Raw genomic sequence first — 19,014 nt, 5'->3', positions numbered from 1 at the left:
TCGTCTCTGATGATCGAGTATATATTTTCTTTTTAATTTCAACCTGATGTTTGCAATCACTAAACTATAATCTGAGTCTATATCCACTCCTTGAAAAGTTCAACACTGATGTTATGATGTACTGATGTTATCCATCTTCTTTTAATCGTAATCATATCGATCATGTTGGTTTTCCATCATTTGATCGCCTCGTCCATTTTCTTCACTCCTTTTGCTGGAATCCTATGTTACAGATCATCATCTCATGGTCCACAGCAAATTTTTTCACCTTGTTCATTTCTTTCTACAAAACCATATTTTCCCATGACACTTACCCAACCATCATTATCTACTCCAACTTTGGCATTCCAATCTCCTTCAATAATTAGTACATCTTGCTTTGGTATTGTTTCTATTGTCTCTGTCAGATCTTTGTAGAATAAGTCAATATCTTCATCTACTGTCAGATGTGGTGCATATATTTGGACTAGTGATATATTAAATAGTTTTACTTGAAATCTTGCTACTATGATTTATTCATTGATTCATTTATCTCTCCTGATGATGTCCATCGCATCTCGACCAGTCCTAGTATATCACATCGATATCTCTTCATTTCCTCACAAAGTACTTCTAGTTTTCCTGAAAAAAAAAACAGTCAAACCGGCTGGAAAAACCTACACATTTAATAGACAAAATACAGGGTAATCAAAATTAAAGTATCTCTGTTATCATTACTGTTAACAGAGCTAAAGAATATTTGCATTAGTAAAGAAATCTGAGGAGATAACACCATGCCAACATTGAGCTATTCTAGAGAAAGCTGGCAACCTGATTTCAGAGGATAGAAGGCAAACTCTAAGATGACAGTTTGTTGAGAAGCACTTTCTGCCAGACTCGATCAAATGCTCTGAAATGTCATATGCAATGGCATAGTTTTTCTCAAAACCTTTCAGTGGAATATATCCAGAGGTGGATGATGTAAGGGAGATTTGCTATGCATTTTGCATGGTAGAATTTGCTTTATAGATCACTGATTAGCTTGCTGTTCTCAAGATACAGAACAGAACTTCACTGCTAATGACCTTTTTTCATTACTCTACTTCAGAGAACACCTACTGCTCTCACTTCAGTGCTCTCTGAAATAGAGAGAGAGAGAGCACAGAAGTGAGAAGAGTAGGTTAATAGTTCAATGGCAGACATTATGGACTGAATATAGGATTGCTCCTGATGTGAGGCCAATGCTAGCTGAGTATAATGGTGTGTGGAGATGATAAAGATGTTAGTTCTGAAACACAACTCTTAAGTACAATTGAGGAGTACCAGCAAGACCAGAAGGCTTTTTTTTTAATCCAAGTTGTTCAAGATTCTTGTGATGTCCTTCTTGCAAAAAGCCACAGAAGGCATGCAGTGCATTGTTCTTGCAGTTGGAGGTGATTTGCCTTGTGCTCTTTGTAGAAGTTATTATTATTACCCTAAGATCCCATGGAGTAAAAGACTCATCTAGGCGGTCCCTTTTGTCATACAAGTTGGAAAGAAGAATGATTTGTTTGCCATATGTTTTTTTGACGACTTGTTGGAAAACTGTGACTTGGATATTGGGTTGGAATTTTGAATGGAGTTAGTAATGAAAGTACTCATTCCAACTGTAATCATTTCTGTAAAATTCCTTGATCACAGTATCTGGATCTAGAGAGCAGAAATAGTAGTCTGAGCATAGAAAGGAGTCTCAGAGGTTTTCCCACCTGATGTTTTAATGTCAAAAAGCTAAGGAAGTGACATTCCACTGGAAATGAAACTTGTATGATATTATTATCATCATCAACAGACTTCCGTTGAGTCAAAGACTCATCATGGGAGGTCCCACTCTCACATGATCAGCTCCACTTATTGTACCTTGACTTAAATGCATTCCAATCACCTGCCTTATACATCTTCCAGGGATGGCCCCAAGTCTCCAGATATTCTATGAAAATTCTCATCCATGCTAATCTGGTAACTACCACTTATGAACTTATACATCTTGATCATGTCTCCCCTCTTCCTTCTATCTACTAGGCTCTGTAATTTGTATTTTCTCAATCTGTACTCATATTCCACATTTCAGAAACCAACTTAGTCAATCATCTCATCATCCTTTCGCAAAACTAACAACCAAATCTGTGCACAGTAATCCATATGCAGCCTGATAAAGTCTTGTATAATGGAATCTAAACATCCTTACTTCTACATGTCAGTGTTCTCTGCATCATTCCCATAATCCACTGTGTCATCCTCACAACCAATTTTAGCAAAGTGTCCACGAAATATCCAGTCCCTATCCACTACAACCCCCCCAGATACTTCATCTCCTCCATAATATTCCGACCACTCTTATATTCTGAATACCATCTTTACTTCCTAAATTTTAAAACCTTTGCAACATTAAACTGACACCTCCACACACACTTGCCATTCAGATAGTCTTTTTAGTTCTTGCAAAAGCCGCATCTGCTCTACTTCTCATAACTCTCCCCAACTGCACAAACAACTGTATATCGCCATTTAAGCCCTTTCCAATGTTATTTGCATACAAATTTAAAATGGATCCCTTGGGCATGCCACTAGTGACTTTCCTCTTTTGGGATATCACTCTGCCATGCACAGCCTGGTGATACCTATCAGACAGCCAATTTTCAGTCCATCGCATTAATCTACTATCCAACCCTCATCTATTCCAGTTTAACTACTAGTTTGATATGTGGTAATCTATCGAAAACCTTTGCAAAATCTAAATATACTACTGTATATCCATTCCCTTGTCCAATGTATTCATCACCTTGTGCCATTTATGCAAGTCACATTTTCACTACCTTGCACATCTGCTGTCTTACTGCACACCACCGCTAATTAGCTGCTGGCTCTCATACCGGAATGAAACCTTGGAGATTCATTGATAAATTCTGAAGAAAACATTCATTGATTTAGCCAGAGAAGCATCTGGTGAAGTTGTCTGCAAGGATAGAAAAATCAGAACACCATGGTGGACACATCAGCTGTACAACACATTATACACACAGTAATGCTAGTTATATTAGGAGCTTAAGATGTTGACAGTAACCTTCTACCTACCTACCTATCAGATTGTTAGGTGCTTAACTCCAGCAATGGGCCAATCACCATTTGATTTCCAAAAGTTCTGGAAATTAATTAATGAATTAATAAATATTAATGAATTCAAATAGATATGTCTGTATCCATGATTATTGGTGATCATTAAGCTGAGTAAACATTTCAGCAAACTGATCCTGTAAATGACACTGCAACCATGTATAGCTCACAGCCCACCTTGAAATCCACTAGCTATTATTACTCTGTGAATTCCTTTCTGTCAAAGTTTGGCATTATATTAATGAAATGAATTATTAACTTTTGATTGGGCAACTGAGTGCTAAAAAAGTCCTTGTATCTTATCAGATAAGCACAAATTTAAGACATTAATTCCTACAAACATGATTATCTCATTTTCCTTAAAGGAACATCATTTATCTAATGTTCTTTTAGTTCCAGGCAGCTATACCAAGTTACATTCTTAAGATCTAATTTAAGATATTCCCAATCTCCCTCACTACTGATACTACAGATTTTAGCATTTAGCATTTACAGGACAATTTGTGCTATAAATTAAAGGGCATCCTTTAATGATTATATGTTGATTAAAATCTTTCTCATCTCACTCTTCTGGCAAATGCCTTCAATATCTTGATGGAATTCTCACTTTCATACATTTGTGCTATATTAGCTTATTTCTTACTATTCTAATTTCTAAAACAGTTGAAAATTCTAATAATATACACACACACACACATGTATGCATAGCTAGCAGAGGTGAAGTAATCTTCTGAATACTATGGATTGGTCTAAATGCAGAGTAAGTCTGGGAATGAATCATGCTTTCCTCTCTTTGAACTTATGCATTTATTGAATTATGATAAAACAATTGCCTCTACAATGTGAGAGATAAACTGAAGGTAATTTTTCTCTACACAGACACAAATCTTTTGATTCTATTAGAAAGAAAGAAATAATGAAAATAAAAAGCTATTATTAAAATGACACATAACGGTTCGGAAGTATTATCATGACATTCTTTCATAACAACTTGAATTCAATTTATTATTATTAACAGACCCTTCCAGATAGTCAGGAACTCATTGAAGGTGGCTGAATATCACTCTCACCACATGATACCTTTACTTGAATTCATTTGCACTCACAAAATCCAAAGGCAAGCCATTCCAATTATGTACCACTGTGAGAGAAAAATCTAGCTCTCATCCCTTTATTGAATACTTCCATTTTCATCTTCCATAAATGGAAAATCGGGGTGCTTAAGGGTCAAAGCTGTATAACTGAGAGGAGACCTCCACATAGCCTTTAGAGGAATGCAGAGAACTGACCAGGGCTTCTGACCTAATGTCCAATCCTCACCTTCTCGTGGTGCACCCTATTGGGTATCTACCTGAATACTGAACGAACGAGGATGGGCTGGCAATTTCGGATTTAGCCGACCAAATTATATTCTTATTGGTTAAACCAAAATAAAAAAATGATGGTACAACTTGACAAAATTTCATGCCGGCTGGGGCATCGCCCGGTTAAACAAGGCCCCCGTTGTTTTCGACAGGGAATTAGGGCGAACAGCGAAAAGTCAGCTGCTGGAAAAATTTGAAAACACAACCGAACTCAATATCACAGGAGTTAAAGATCGGTACTATCAACATAAGAAGCCTGAATGGCAAAGAAATTGAGCTAGCTGAAGAATTAGATAAGTACCAGATCGACATAATAGGGACGATTGAAACAAAAAAGACAAAAACTGGTGAGATCTTTCTGAGCAAAAAATACAAAATGTTATATTCAGGAAATGACAATCAAGGAAAAGAAGGAGTAGCCATAGTATTCGACACAAAGTACAAGGCTAATCTTCTTGAATGGCAGGCGGTCTCAAGTAGAGTGATGTGGGCAAATATCAGAATGGGGAATTGGACAATGAGACTTATTTGTGCCTATGGTCCCACAGAAGGTTCTACTAAGGAGAAGTGGAGGAATTTTTTGATGCTTTAGAAAAAGCAACTGACACAATGAAAAAGGAAAAGTTGGTCCTTGTTGGGGATCTAAATAGCAGAGTAGGAAATGATTGTCAGCCATACAAAAATATTTTGGTAAAATTTGGAGAAAACAGTAAAGCTAATAATAATGGCAAATACCTGTTGGATTTCTGCTCAAGACATGGACTGGTTATTACTAACACCATGTTCCAACATAAAAATGTGCAAAAATTCACATGGAGAGAAGAGGCAAGGAATAAGAAAAGTCTCATTGACTATGTTATTGTTGATAGTGATATTTTCTCCCTGGTGCAGAACATCTGAGTGTACAGAGGATTTGAAATTGGGATTGATCACTATTTAATCTTGAGCAGGATAAAATTGAATTTCATATTGAAAAGAATAACATGTAAGAAAATTTTAAAGCGAATAAAAGTTGAGCAGCTCTCAGATGTGAGCTGTAGACTAAAATACACAAAGATTATTGAAGAAAAAATGAAAGAGTTTGAGAACAGGAACCAAACCTTGGAGATTCAGTGGCAAGCCTTGAAGAAAACCTTGATTGATACAGCCAATCAATCAATCAAGGTTTTCACAGGAAGTTAAAGAGGCAGTGAAGGAAAAGAAGAAAGCATATCAAAAGTTCCTGTCAAATAAGTCAGCTTTTGCTCTTAGAGAATACAGAGAAGATGGTAAGATATTCTGGTGGTTGTTGAAGAAATGTATAAATGGAGGAAAGAGTGTTGTAAAAGGAGTTAGAGATGATAAAGGTGACATGAAAACAGGAGAAAAAGATATCCTTGAAGTATGGAGTAATTACTTTGAAAAACTGCTAAATGAAACAAGCAGTGATGACTGGACAGTGGTAAAAACCACTGACCAGGCATGCAGTCAGGAATACATATCCATACTTGAAGTAGAAAAAGCAACCAAAGGCTTGAAATGTGGAAAGGCAGCAGGAGTAGATGATATTCGACTAGAAATACTGAAGTATGGTGGTATAAAAGTCTTACGGTGGCTGCATAGTTCAGAATGCATGGACAGAGGGACGAATTCCCGATGATTGGCATAGAGCTCTCATAGTACCTATATATAAAAAAAGGAAATAAACCTGAATGTGAGAATTACAGAGGTATATCCTTACTGAGTGTTCCTGGTAAGATCTATGCAAGTATACTTGAAAAACGGTTGAGAAGAATTGTGGAATTAAAGCTTGGTGAAGAACAAGCTGGATTCAGGCCAAATAGAGGCTGTCAGGATCAGATCTTCATTTTACGACAAATAGTTGAAAAATCATGGGAATATAACAAGATCTGTATTTAAGTTTTGTAGATCTGGAAAAGGCATATGACAAGGTGCCAAGAGAGAAGCTATTCAATACGCTACAGTTATATGGTGTCAATGGGGCATTATATCAAGCAATACTTGTTCGATTTGAGTTGTAAGTCAGCAGTTAGAATTGAAGGTAGTACAGGAAGATGGTTTAATGTTAAATCTGGTGCGTGACAAGGATGTACATTATGAAGGAAAGTGGTATTAAACTTGATATCAAAATTGAAGATGTTAATGTCGGCTCCTTGCTTTATGCAGACGATGTTGTACTTCTAAATAAATCCGCTACAAGTCTGCAAGATTCTCTGACTAAATTGAATAACTGTTGTAATAGATTTGGTATGACGGTCAGCAATAAAAAGACAAAGACAATGAAAATAGGCAGAATCATTGAAAATGTCAACTGTGTTGTGAATGGTGAACCTGTGGAACAAGTAAAAGATTTCAGCTACTTAGGCAAGATTTTTAGTGAAGATGGTAAATTAAATATAGAAATAGACAACAGAATCAACAAAGCTGGTATGGTAGGAAGTCAGTTGAATGAATTCATATGGAATAAGAGAGAAATTAGTCGGAACACTAAATTAGCTGTATACAAGACAGTGTACAAACCAGTCTTAACTTATGGATCTGACAGCTGAGTCAGAAGTAAAACACTTGACCAAAGACTAGAGACCGCAGATATGAGATTCCTGAGAAAGATTAGAGGCTTGAACAGATGGCATCAATTGCAATATCATATTAAAAACGAGGATATTAGGAAAGAACTTGACATTTTCAGCATCCAGAAATGTGTTAGCAGAGCTAATCCCAGGTGGTATTGTCACTTAAACAGAATGGGCGAGGAAAGATTAGCAAAACAAGTGTTCTCTGCCAGGTTGGCAACAAAACGACCCAGAGGAAGACCAAGATATAGGTGGATTGATAAGGTACAAAGTGCCTTAGACTATAGAAATATAAGATCTGATAATGTTGGAGTCTTGGCAAGTGATAGACTTATTTGGAGGAAAATTGTAGATAGGAAGTTAGTAATGATGTAAATTTTTTTCATGTAGTACTATCATATCCTGTACAACCCTTGAGGGTACATGGCAGGAATTTGATGATGACAAATAGAAAATAGTGAGTGAAAAATATATTCCAAAACTGTCTTTGGTTTTAAAACAACAAGAACAAAAATGTCTTGAATATATTCTGAATATTCATATTTGAATATATTAGAATTTATGACTGCTGTTGAAATTAATTAATTTTTCTACTCTTAAATACATTAAGATTTATGTTCACCTTATAGGTGCTAAATCAGTATTAAATAAAATGTAACATTACTGACAGACTACTATTATGTCTTCACTTTCCGTAATTTATCTATTTTATTCACTCTATAGCGCTTCAAAGGTTATCTACTAACTTGAATCCTGTGAAACGTCCCCCTTTTGAACTCAGGCAAATTTGTTTGATTAATTGCTGCGCCAGCCTAAGGATAGAAATATCTTATCCTAGGGAATGTTCACAGAGATTAAGTGTGATCAGTAATATGTAAATTAGATCAAGGAGCTGTGGATACCTTAGTTTTGCAGTCGTAGCCCTTTACTCTTAATTTTCTTTGGGTATTCCCCGCATACATAGGTTTGATATTTTTATGAGTGGTGAAGTCAGTCAACATGCTCAGAACACACATATGCATAAATTAGAAAACATGTTTATTTTACAACTAAAGATTACAAAGAAAAGCACGTCAATGGCAATACTAAGATAAAGAAATGTTTAGAATTTCACGCACAACTCTCTCGCTTCAAATATATAAATCATTGTTACATTAAAGAATCATTTATGCAAGTACTACATTAATCACATAATATCTGGTGCGTATTTGGCACAAAACATTATTCAGGTTCTTAGATCATATAAGTTCTAATATCAGTTCCATTACAATAACTGCTGCAATCACACAATACTAGGATTCTCAGACAAACAGTCCAACGAGATTTACAAGTGTCCCTGACTATTTTAATTCATCAAAGTTCACTTCCCTTCCAAAGGGATCTAAATTTCTTCCATTCACAAATATCTAAATAATGTAATAAGAAATTCACAGTACTTATCTACACTTATCTACATTGCACGGTCCACATCGAGAACTTTTCGTCTGTTGCTTCTAGTGGAAATTCGCTGTTGTTACATCACGCTGCCACGTGGGAATCATGTGCACGGTACGAATCTGGCACTCATCTTTGCTATCTAACATCGGCTTGCTCTCGTCGATGGCCCATGATTTGGATCTTCCATTGTCTGATGCATCGCCTCGCCGGGACTTACACTAGTCAGCTACAGGAATGTAGAGACTTGACATCGCCATCTTAGCACAATGAGAAAGCTGGAACAGAGAAAATAAATTGGAAGGTTATTCAGACATTCGCTGCCATATTTATTTAATTTCTCAGCACCCTCTTTTCGACTTCGAATCTCACACATGGCAGCCCCCCTATTCGTTCTGGCTGGGTGACATCATTCTGCCACCTTACGGAGTCTTGTATTTTTTGGGAACGCGTGCCCCCGAATGTCTTCCACATATTCTTCAGCCTCGGTCGTTACGTCATAACCGTGGTGTTTCTGCTACCTTCTACCTTTCGTTGGCAGTATGTTAACCTTCTTGCATGCACAGTTTTAATTCTAACAGTTAAGTTTTCACATATATTCAAAATACATTATTTCTATTACATCATTTTAGATTGCATAAAACCTCAGACTTAATACTTTGTCTTTTATCTTATTCTTTCCATGTCAACATGGTATTGTTTTCTTGATAAATTTAAGTTTGACTGCTAAAAGGGCAAGTATATTCATCCTGTTAGATCCTGTATGGGTGACTCTCTTGGGAATAAAGTTTCCCATTCACGATCTAACACTACACTTTGTTTTGTATGTTCCTTAGTTTGTAAATAAAGATTAGAAAGTTTTAATTCATATGTGCAGTGTTATTGATGTAATTGATGTTCAAATATTTTTCTATAAAATGCTAAGCATGAACAATTTTAAATCTCACAAAATATAAATATTCAGTATTGTTTATTGAAAATTTTCTTTGAAGAATAATCATCTCAAAAACAAATTACAATTGTACAACATGTAAAGAATACAGAATTTTGTGCATTCATTCTATATTGGCATATCAGTTTTCAAGTCTTTGTTTGGTTAAAAGATATGAATAGAATGAGGGAAATGTGTAATCAATATAAAATATATATTTTATGTTGTCCATGGAGGTCAGGAAAATGATAATAATATGATATATATATATATATATATATATATATATATATATATATATATATATCAAAATAGAAATGCAATTATATTGAGTAAAAACTCTTCCTTCTTGTTCTTTTCATTTTGATATTTTGTGTCATTAAAAATATAAAGTATAGTAACCAAAGGTTCTTTCTTTCAGATGCGTCTGCTGGAAAAAAACAAAACAGTTTTTACTTCCGTCCATAAAGCTGTGATGAATGATTTATTACAACTGGCTTCTAGTCATTACAGTGAGGTATAAATAGATGCTTTGAATTAAAAGTAGTATAATTGTTTTCTCTTGATTTTTTTTTCTTTTCAGGATGATGTATTCAAATTTGAATTATTACTATTATTATCATTCCTCCTTTGCCTCTATGGAGTCATCTGATTTATCACAGGAGATCCTTTCATTTTACACACAATGGTACTTACATACCAAAATATCAAATGCTGGCTCTTGCAAACAAATCTAGAACTGATTTTTTCTTTAATTTTTGAAGCATCTAATTAATGAAGTTATTAGGTTAGTAAGTCTTAGCTGTGTTATATCCATTGATAAGTTAAGCACTTATTACTTTATTTCCATTTGCTTGCCATAGTTATCATTATTTATCATAATAGCAGTGGTTTGGAGTGAGATTTTGCATAAGAAGGTTTGAAGTAGATTGAATTGGAGCCAAACTAAAATGCAATTCTAATATTTTGTCAGTCACTGTGACATCTTCATACCATGATCGGAACACATTGTATTACAAAAATACAGTTGACTCTTACTGTAACAAACCATTCTAATAATATTTCTTTCTTTTAAGGTTACACGGTGATCAGCATTCATATTTATAATTTAGGGACACAAAAACACACGTGTTGAACAGATTATTTTATTAATTACTAATAAAATAAAACTTGACGTTTCGACCCCTGTATCAAGGTCATCATCAGAAGGATACAAGTATATACATGCTACATGCTCTAGCCCTGTATACCGGTAAACTAAATCTACATAGTTAATTAATCCTTTTCCCTAGCCTGACCTCCAGTGATTAAAAATAAATAAAATAAAATACGTACATACATACATCTTCAAGGCCCATCATCATCATCAAATTCCTGACATGTACCCTCAAGGGGTGTACAGGATATGATAGTACTACATGAAAAATTTACATCATTACTAACTTCCTATCTACAATTTTCCTCCAAATCAGTCTATTACTTGTCAAGACTCCAACATTATCAGATCTTATATTTCTATCGTCTAAGGCACTTTGTACCATATCAATCCACATATATCTTGGTCGTCCTCTGGGTCATTTTGCTGCCAACCTGGCAGAGAACACTGGTTTTGCTAATCTTTCCTCATCCATTCTGTTTAAGTGACCATACCACCTGGGATTAGCTCTGCTAACACATTCCTGGATGCAGACAATGTCAACATCCAGGAATGTGTTATATCTTTCCTAATATCCTCGTTTTTAATATGATCTTGCCATTGAGCATTTGTTCACGCCTCTAATCTTTCTCAGGACTCTCATATCTGCGATCTCTAGTCTTTGGTCAAGTGTTTTACTTCTGACCCAGCTCAGATCCATAAGTTAAAACTGGTTTAAACACTGTCTTGTATACAGCTAATTTAGTGTTCCGACTAATTTCTTTCTTATTCCATATGAATTTATTCAATTGACTGCCTACATACCAGCTTTGTTGATTCTGTTGTCTATTTCTATATTTAATTTAACATCTTCAGTAAAAATCGTGCCAAAGTAGCCGAAATGTTTTACTTGTTCCACAGGTTCCCCGTTCACAACACAGTTGACATTTTCAACAATTCTACCTATTTTCATTGTCTTTTTAATGCTGACCTTCATACCATATCTATTACAACAGTTATTCAGTTTAGTCAGGGAATCTTGTAAACATGTAGCAGATTTATTTAGAAGTATAACATCATCCGCATTAAGCAAAGAGCTGACATTAACATCTCCAATTCTGATATCATGTTTAATACCACTTTCCTTCATAATGTGATCTATATAGATAATGAATTACAGTGGGGATAATGTACATCCTTGTCTCACACCAGATTTAACATTAAACCATCTTCCTGCACATCATTCAATTCTAATTGCCGACTTACAACTCAAATACAGACTAAGCATTGCTTGATATAATGCCCCATTGACACCATATAACTGTAGCGTATTGAATAGCTTCTCTTTTGGCACCTTGTCATATGCCTTTTCCAGATCAACAAAACTTGAATACAGATCTTTGTTATATTCCCATACTTTGTCAACAATTTGTCGTAAAGTGAAGATCTGATCCTGACAGCCTCTATTTGGCCAGAATCCAGCTTGTTCTTCACCTGGCTTTTCTTCAACAATTCTTCTCAACCGTTTCTCGAGTATACTTGCATAGATCTTGCCAGTAACACTCAGTAGGGAAATACCTCGGTAATTCTCACATTCAGTTTTATTTCCCTTTTTATATATGGGTAATGTTAGAGCTCTACTCCAATCATCGGGAATTCATCCCTCTGTCCAGGCTTTTTGAACTATGCAGTGCAGCAATTGTAAGAATTTTATACCACCATACTTCAGCATTTCTAGTTGAATATCATCTATTCCTGCTGCCTTTCCACATTTCAAGCCTTTGATGCTTTTTCTATTTCAAGTATGGATATGTATTCCTGACTGTATGCTTGTTGAGAGTTTTTTACCACTGTACTATCACTGCTTGTTTCATTTAGCAATTTGCAATGTAATTACTTCATACTTCAAGGATATCTTTTTCTCCTGTTTTCATGTCACCTTTATCATCTCTAACTCCTTTTACAACATTCTTTCCTCCATTTCTACGCTTCTTCAACAACCTCCAGAATATCTTACCACCTTCTTGATATTTATTTTCTATGTTCTTGCCAAAGCCCTCCCATGACTTTTGTTTAGCTAGTGTTACACAGTGTTTTACTTTCATTCGTCTCTGTATTCTCTAAGAACAAAAGCTGACTTATTTTCCAGGGACTTTTCATATGCTTTCTTCTTTTCCTTCACTGCCTCTTTAACTTCCTGTGTCCACCATGGGGTTCTGATTTTTCTTTCCTTGCAGATAACCTCACTACATGCCTCTCTGGCAGAATCAATCAGGGTTTTCTTCAAGGTTTGCCACTAAATCTCCAAGGTTTGGTTGGTGTTCTCAAACTCTTTCATTTTTTCTTCAATAATCTTTGTGTATTTTAGACTACAGTTCACATCTGAGAGCTGCTCAACTTTTATTCTACTTTAAACTTTCTTACATATTATTCTTTTCAATACGAAATTCAATTTTATCCTGCTCAAGACTAAATAGTGATCACTTCCAATTTCAAATCCCCTGTACACTTTGATGTTCTGCACCAGGGAGAAAACATCACTATCAACAATAACATAGTCAATGAGACATTTCTTATTCCTTGCCTCTTCTCTCCGTGTGAATTTGTGCACATTTTTATGTTAGAATATGGTGTTAGTAATAACCAGTCCATGTCCTGAGCAGAAATCCAACAATTATTTGCCATTATTATTAGCTTTGCTCTTTTCTCCAAATTTTCCCAAAATATTTTTGTATGTCTGACAATCATTTCCTACTTTGCTATTTAGATCCACACAAGGACTAATTTTTCCTTTTTCATTGTGTCAGTTGCTTTTTCTAAAACATCAAAACATTCCTCCACTTCTACCTTAGTAGAACCTTCTGTGGGACCATAAGCACAAATAAGTCTCGTTGTCCAATTCCCCATTCTGATATTTGCACACAGGGTGCTTAAGGGTCAAAGCTATATAATGGAGAGGAGATCTCCACATATCCTTTAAAGGAATGCGGAGAACCGACGAGGGCTTCTGATCTAATGTCCAATCCTCACCTTCTCGTGGTACACCCTGTTGGGTATCTACTTGGATACTGAACGGACGAGGATGGGCTGGCAATTTGGGATTTAGCCGACCAAATTGTATTCTTATTGGTTAAACCAAAATATAGAATGATGGTACACCATGACAAAATTTCATGCCGGCTGGAGCGTCGCCTGATTAAACAAGGCCCCCTTTGTTTTCGCCAGGGAACCAGGGCGAACAGCGAAAAGTCAGCTACTGGAACAAATCTGAAAATAAACTCCAACTCAACATCACCAGAGTTAAAGATCGGTACTATCAACGTAAGAAGCCTGAATGGCAAAGAAATGGAGCTAGCTGAGGAATTCGATAAGTACCAGATCGACATAATAGGGGTGACTGAAACAAAAAAGACCAAAACTGTTAATATCTTTCTGAGCAATAAATACAAAATGTCATATTCAGGCAATGACAATCAAGGAAAAGGAGTAGCCATAGTATTCAACACAAAATACGAGGCTAATCTTCTGGAATGGCAGTCAGTCTCAAGTAGAGTAATGTGGGCAAATATGAGAATGGGGAACTGGACAATGAGATTTATTTGTGCCTATGGTCCCACAGAAGGTTCTACTAAGGTACAAGTGGAGGAATTTTTTGAGGCTTTAGAAAAAGCAACTGACACAATGAAAAATGAAAAGTTGGTCCTTGTTGGGGATCTAAATAGCCAGAGTAGGAAATGATTGTGAGACATACAAAAATATTTTGCGAAAATTTGGAGAAAAGAGCAAAGCTAATAATAATGGCAAATATCTGTTGGATTTCTGCTCAGGACATGGACTGGTTATTACTAACACTGTGTTCCAACATAAAAATGTGCACAAATTCACATGGAGAGAAGAGACTAGGAATAAGAAAAGTCTCATTGACTATGTTATTGTTTATAGTGATGTTTTCTCCCTGGTGCAGAACACCAGAGTGTACAGAGGATTTGAAATTGGAAGTGATCACTATTTAGTCTTGAGCAGGATAAAATTGAATTTCATATTGAAAAGAATAACATGTAAGAAAGTTTTAAAGCGAATAAAAGTTGAGCAGCTCTCAGATGGGAGCTGTAGACTAAAATACACAAAGATTATTGAAGAAAAAATGAAAGAGTTTGAGAACAGGAATCAAACCTTGAAGATTCAGTGGCAAGCCTTGAAAAAAGCCCTGATTGATTCAGCTAGAGAGGCATGTGGTGAAGTTGTCTGCAAGGATAAAAAAAATCAGAACTCCCTGGTGGACACAGGAAGTTAAAGAGGCAGTGAAGGAAAAGAAGAAAGCATATCAAAAGTTCCTGTCAAATAAGTCAGCTTGTGCTCTTAGAGAATATAGAGACAAATGCAAGAATTCTAAACACTGTGTAAAACTAGCTAAACAAAAGTCATGGGAGGACTTTGGCAAGAATATAGAAAATAAATATCAAGAAGGTGGCAAAATATTCTGGAGGTTGTTGAAGAAGCTTAAGAATGGAGGAAAGAGTGCTATAAAAGGAATTAGAGATGATAAAGGCGACATGAAAACGGGAGAAAAAGATATCCTTGAAGTATGGAGTAATTACTTTGAAAAACTGCTAAATGAAACAAGCAGTGAAGACAGCACAGTGGTAAAAAACACTGACCAGGCATGCAGTCTGGAATACATATCCATACTTGAATTAGAAAAAGCCATCAAAGGCTTGAAATGTGGAAAGGCAGCAGAAGTAGATGATATTTGACCAGAAATGCTGAAGTATGATGGTATAAGAGTCTTACAGTGGCTACATTGCATAGTTCAGAAAGCCTGGACAGAGGGACGAATTCCCGATGATTGGAGTAGAGCTCTCATAGTGCCCATATATAAAAAGGGAAATAAAACTGAATGTGAGAATTACAGAGGTATTTCCCTACTGAGTATTCCTGGCAAGATCTATGCAAGTATAGTTGAGAAACGGTTGAGAAGAATTGTGGAAGAAATGCTTGGTGAAGATCAAGCTAGATTCAGGCCAAATAGAGGCTGTCAGGATCAGATCTTCACTTTACGACAAATAGTCGAGAAAGCATGGGAATATAACAAAGATCTGTATTTAAGTTTTGTTGATCTGGAAAAGGCATATGACAAGGTGCCAAGAGAGAAGCTATTCAATACGCTGCAGTCATATGGTGTCAATGGGGCATTATATCAAGCAATACTTTGTCTTTCTTTGAGTTATAAATCAGCAGTTAGAATTGAAAGAAGTACAGGAAGATGGTTTAATGTTAAATCTGGTGTGAGACAAGGATGTACTTTATCCCCTCTGTTATTCATTATGTATATGGATCACATTATGAAGGAAAGTGGTATTAAACATGATATCAAAATTGGAGATGTTAATGTCAGCTCTTTGCTTTATGCGGACGATGTTATACTTCTAAATAAATCCGCTATTAGTTTGCATTTGCAAGAGTCCCTGACTGAATTGAATAACTGTTGTAATAGATATGGTATGAAGGTCAGCAATAAAAAGACAAAGACAATGAAAATAGGCAGAATCATTGAAAATGTCAACTGTGTTGTGAATGGAGAACCTGTGGAACAAGTAAAACATTTCAGCTATTTAGGCACGATTTTTACTGAAGATGGTAAATTAAATATAGAAATAGGCAACAGAATCAGCAAAGCTGGTATGGTGGGAAGTCAATTGAATAAATTCATATGGAATAAGAGAGAAATTAGTTGGAACACTAAATTAGCTGTATACAAGACAGTGTTCAAACCAGTTTTAACTTATGGATCTGAGAGCTGGGTCAGAAGTAAAACACTTGACCAAAGACTAGAGACCACAGATATGAGAGTCCTAAGAAAGATTATAGGTGTGAACAGATGGCATCTATGGCAGTATCATATTAAAAACGAGGATATTAGGAAACAACTTGACATTGTCAGCATCCAGGAATGTGTTAGCAGAGCTAATCCCAGGTGGTATGGTCACTTAAACAGAATGGGCGAGGAAAGATTAGCAAAACAAGTGTTCTCTGCCAGGTTGGCAGCAAAACGACCCAGAGGAAGACCAAGATATAGGTGGATTGATATGGTACAAAGTGCTTTAGACGATAGAAATATAAGATCTGATAATGTTGGAGTGTTGACAAGTAAGAGACTGATTTGGAGGAAAATTGTAGATAGGAAGTTAGTAATGATGTAATTTTTTCATGTAGTACTGTCATATCCTGTACACCCCTTGAGGGTACATGGCAGGAATTTGATGATGATATTTGCACACATCACTCTTCTTGAGACCGCCTGCCATTCAAGAAGATTATCCTCGTATTTTGTCTTGAATACTATGGCTACTCCTTCTCTTCCTTGATTGTCATTTCCTGAATATAACATTTTGTATTTTTTGCTCAGAAAGATCTCACCAGTTTTTGTCTTTTTTGTTTCAATCACCCCTATTATGTCGATCTGGTACTTATCTAATTCTTCAGCTAGCTCCATTTCTTTGCCATCCAGGCTTCTTATGTTGATAGTACCGATCTTTAACTCCTGTGATATTGAGTTGGTGTGTGCTTTCTTATTTGTTCTAGTAGCTGACTTTTCGCTGTTCGCCCTGGTTCCCTGGCGAAAACAACGGGTGGCTTGTTTAACCGAGCAACGCCCCAGCTGGCATGAAATTTTGTCATGTTGTACCATCATTTTGTGTATTGGTTTAAGCCAATAAGAATATAATTTGGTCAGCTAAATCCCAAATTGCCAGTCCGTCTTTGTTTGTTCAGTATCCAGGTAGATACCCAACAGGGTGCACCACGAGTAGGTGAGGATTGGACATTAGGTCAGAAACCCTGGTAGGTTCTCCGCATTCCTTTAAAGGCCATGTGGAAGTTTCCTCTCAGCTTTCATCCTTAAACACCCCATCTTCAAGGCCCACCTTTCCTAATTGGGTTGTGGGGTCAACAGCTGCAAGAGGAACTTCCAATGGTCATGATCCTCTGCTACGAAGCTCAGGTGTTCTGGTGGGATTCCCAAACGTGTTCAACCTTTTTTTTTCGGATATTATCTATCCACTGAGTCCTTGGCCTCCCACCCTCTGGCTTGACAAAGAGGCCTGCTGAGGGAGCCCCTCTTGTAGCATTCTGACCAGGTGCCCCTACCAACATAACTGTGATCTCTCAAAACGGAGAAGCAGCGATTGAGTATTGAGGGTTTCCCAAATTGCAGAGCTTCTGATTCTGTCGAGTCTTTTCATCTCCGCAACCGCGCGAAGGAACCTCATTTTAGCCGCTTGGATTCGTGTCCTCATTCTTTTGGGCATTACCCAACTCTCATGACCATAGGTTGAGGATGGGGACATAGACTGTATTGAAGACAGCCAGCTTTGCCTTCTGGCTTAACTCCCGTTTCAATACTTACCGAATGGCCAACTCCCGCAATATTGAGCTTGCTAAGCCAAATCGAGTATCTAGCTATGCGTCCCATTTTCCATCATTCGTGAATATGGACCCAAGGTATTTAAACTTCTCCACCTGCCTCATTCGAACTTCACTTACACGTACAGTGCACTGGGATGGTTGTCTTGAGACCAAATGTTTCAGTTTTGGCCACACTGTTCTTCATTCCAGCATCTGCACAAACAGCTACAAACCTATCCAGGGTCCTCTGGAGGTCATTTGTGGAAGAGCTAAGCAGAACTAGGTTATCTGCAAAAAGCAGATGTCCAATGCTATATCTTCCAATTCTGACACACTCACTGCCTCGCTCACTCACTCACAGTCCATAAATATTATGAAAAGGAGGGGTGAGAGAACACACCCTTGGCAGAGGCCAATGGAGACTGTAAAAAGTTCAGACTTTGTGCTGTTTACCCTGACGCAAAACTCTGGGCATTCATACAGGGACTTGATGGCAGCTAATAGTTGGCCATCCACTCCATACTCCTGTACTACTTGCCAAAGCTTATCCCAAGGAACCTGTTCATATGCCTTCTCCAAGTCCACAAAACATGTGTAGACATTCTTGGCATATTCCCAAGATTTCTCAAAGACTTGCCTTAAAGTGAAGATTTGGTCGGTTGTGCTTCTACCTGGATGAAAGCCACATTGTTCTTCCTGGAACTTTGACTCAACTATGCTCCTGCATCGTCTTTCCAAGCACCTAGCATACACTTTCCCAGGCAGGCTGAGCAGAGATGCCACGACAGTTACTGCAATCCTTCTTGAAGACTGGTATTATTATGCCTGTCTGCCATTGCAAAAATAAAAATAAATAAATAAAAAGTAATAATAAAAAAAACACAACTACTTGTATTTTTTTATATTTTTATACACTATTAAACTTTAGCAGTTTAAACTACTTTAAACTGCTAAAGTCCTCATGTATTAATATTCTTCCGGATTTGTACCATTCTAATTGTTATAATATGATTTCCTTCAGTTGCTGTTGAATGTTACAAACAC

The 19,014-nt window shown here is 36.6% G+C and overlaps 1 protein-coding gene across 1 annotated transcript in view; it reads left to right on the top strand.

Annotated features, from left to right (window-relative positions):
- LOC150097399 (proteasome activator complex subunit 4-like) overlaps positions 1–19,014 on the top strand; it is a 646,748-nt gene that overhangs the window by 340,510 nt on the left and 287,224 nt on the right. The window contains exon 26 of the mRNA XM_090407543.1: positions 9,853–9,948. Within this exon, the coding sequence (XP_090263669.1) occupies positions 9,853–9,948 (96 nt within the window). The remainder of the gene's footprint in view (positions 1–9,852; positions 9,949–19,014) is intronic.

This window comes from Typopeltis vanoorti, chromosome 17 (assembly GCF_054136105.1).
Source record: "Typopeltis vanoorti isolate ZY-2024b chromosome 17, IOZ_Tvanoo_1.0, whole genome shotgun sequence".
Lineage (NCBI taxonomy): Eukaryota > Metazoa > Arthropoda > Arachnida > Uropygi > Thelyphonidae > Typopeltis > Typopeltis vanoorti.
This window is presented reverse-complemented; position numbering and strand designations above follow the sequence as displayed.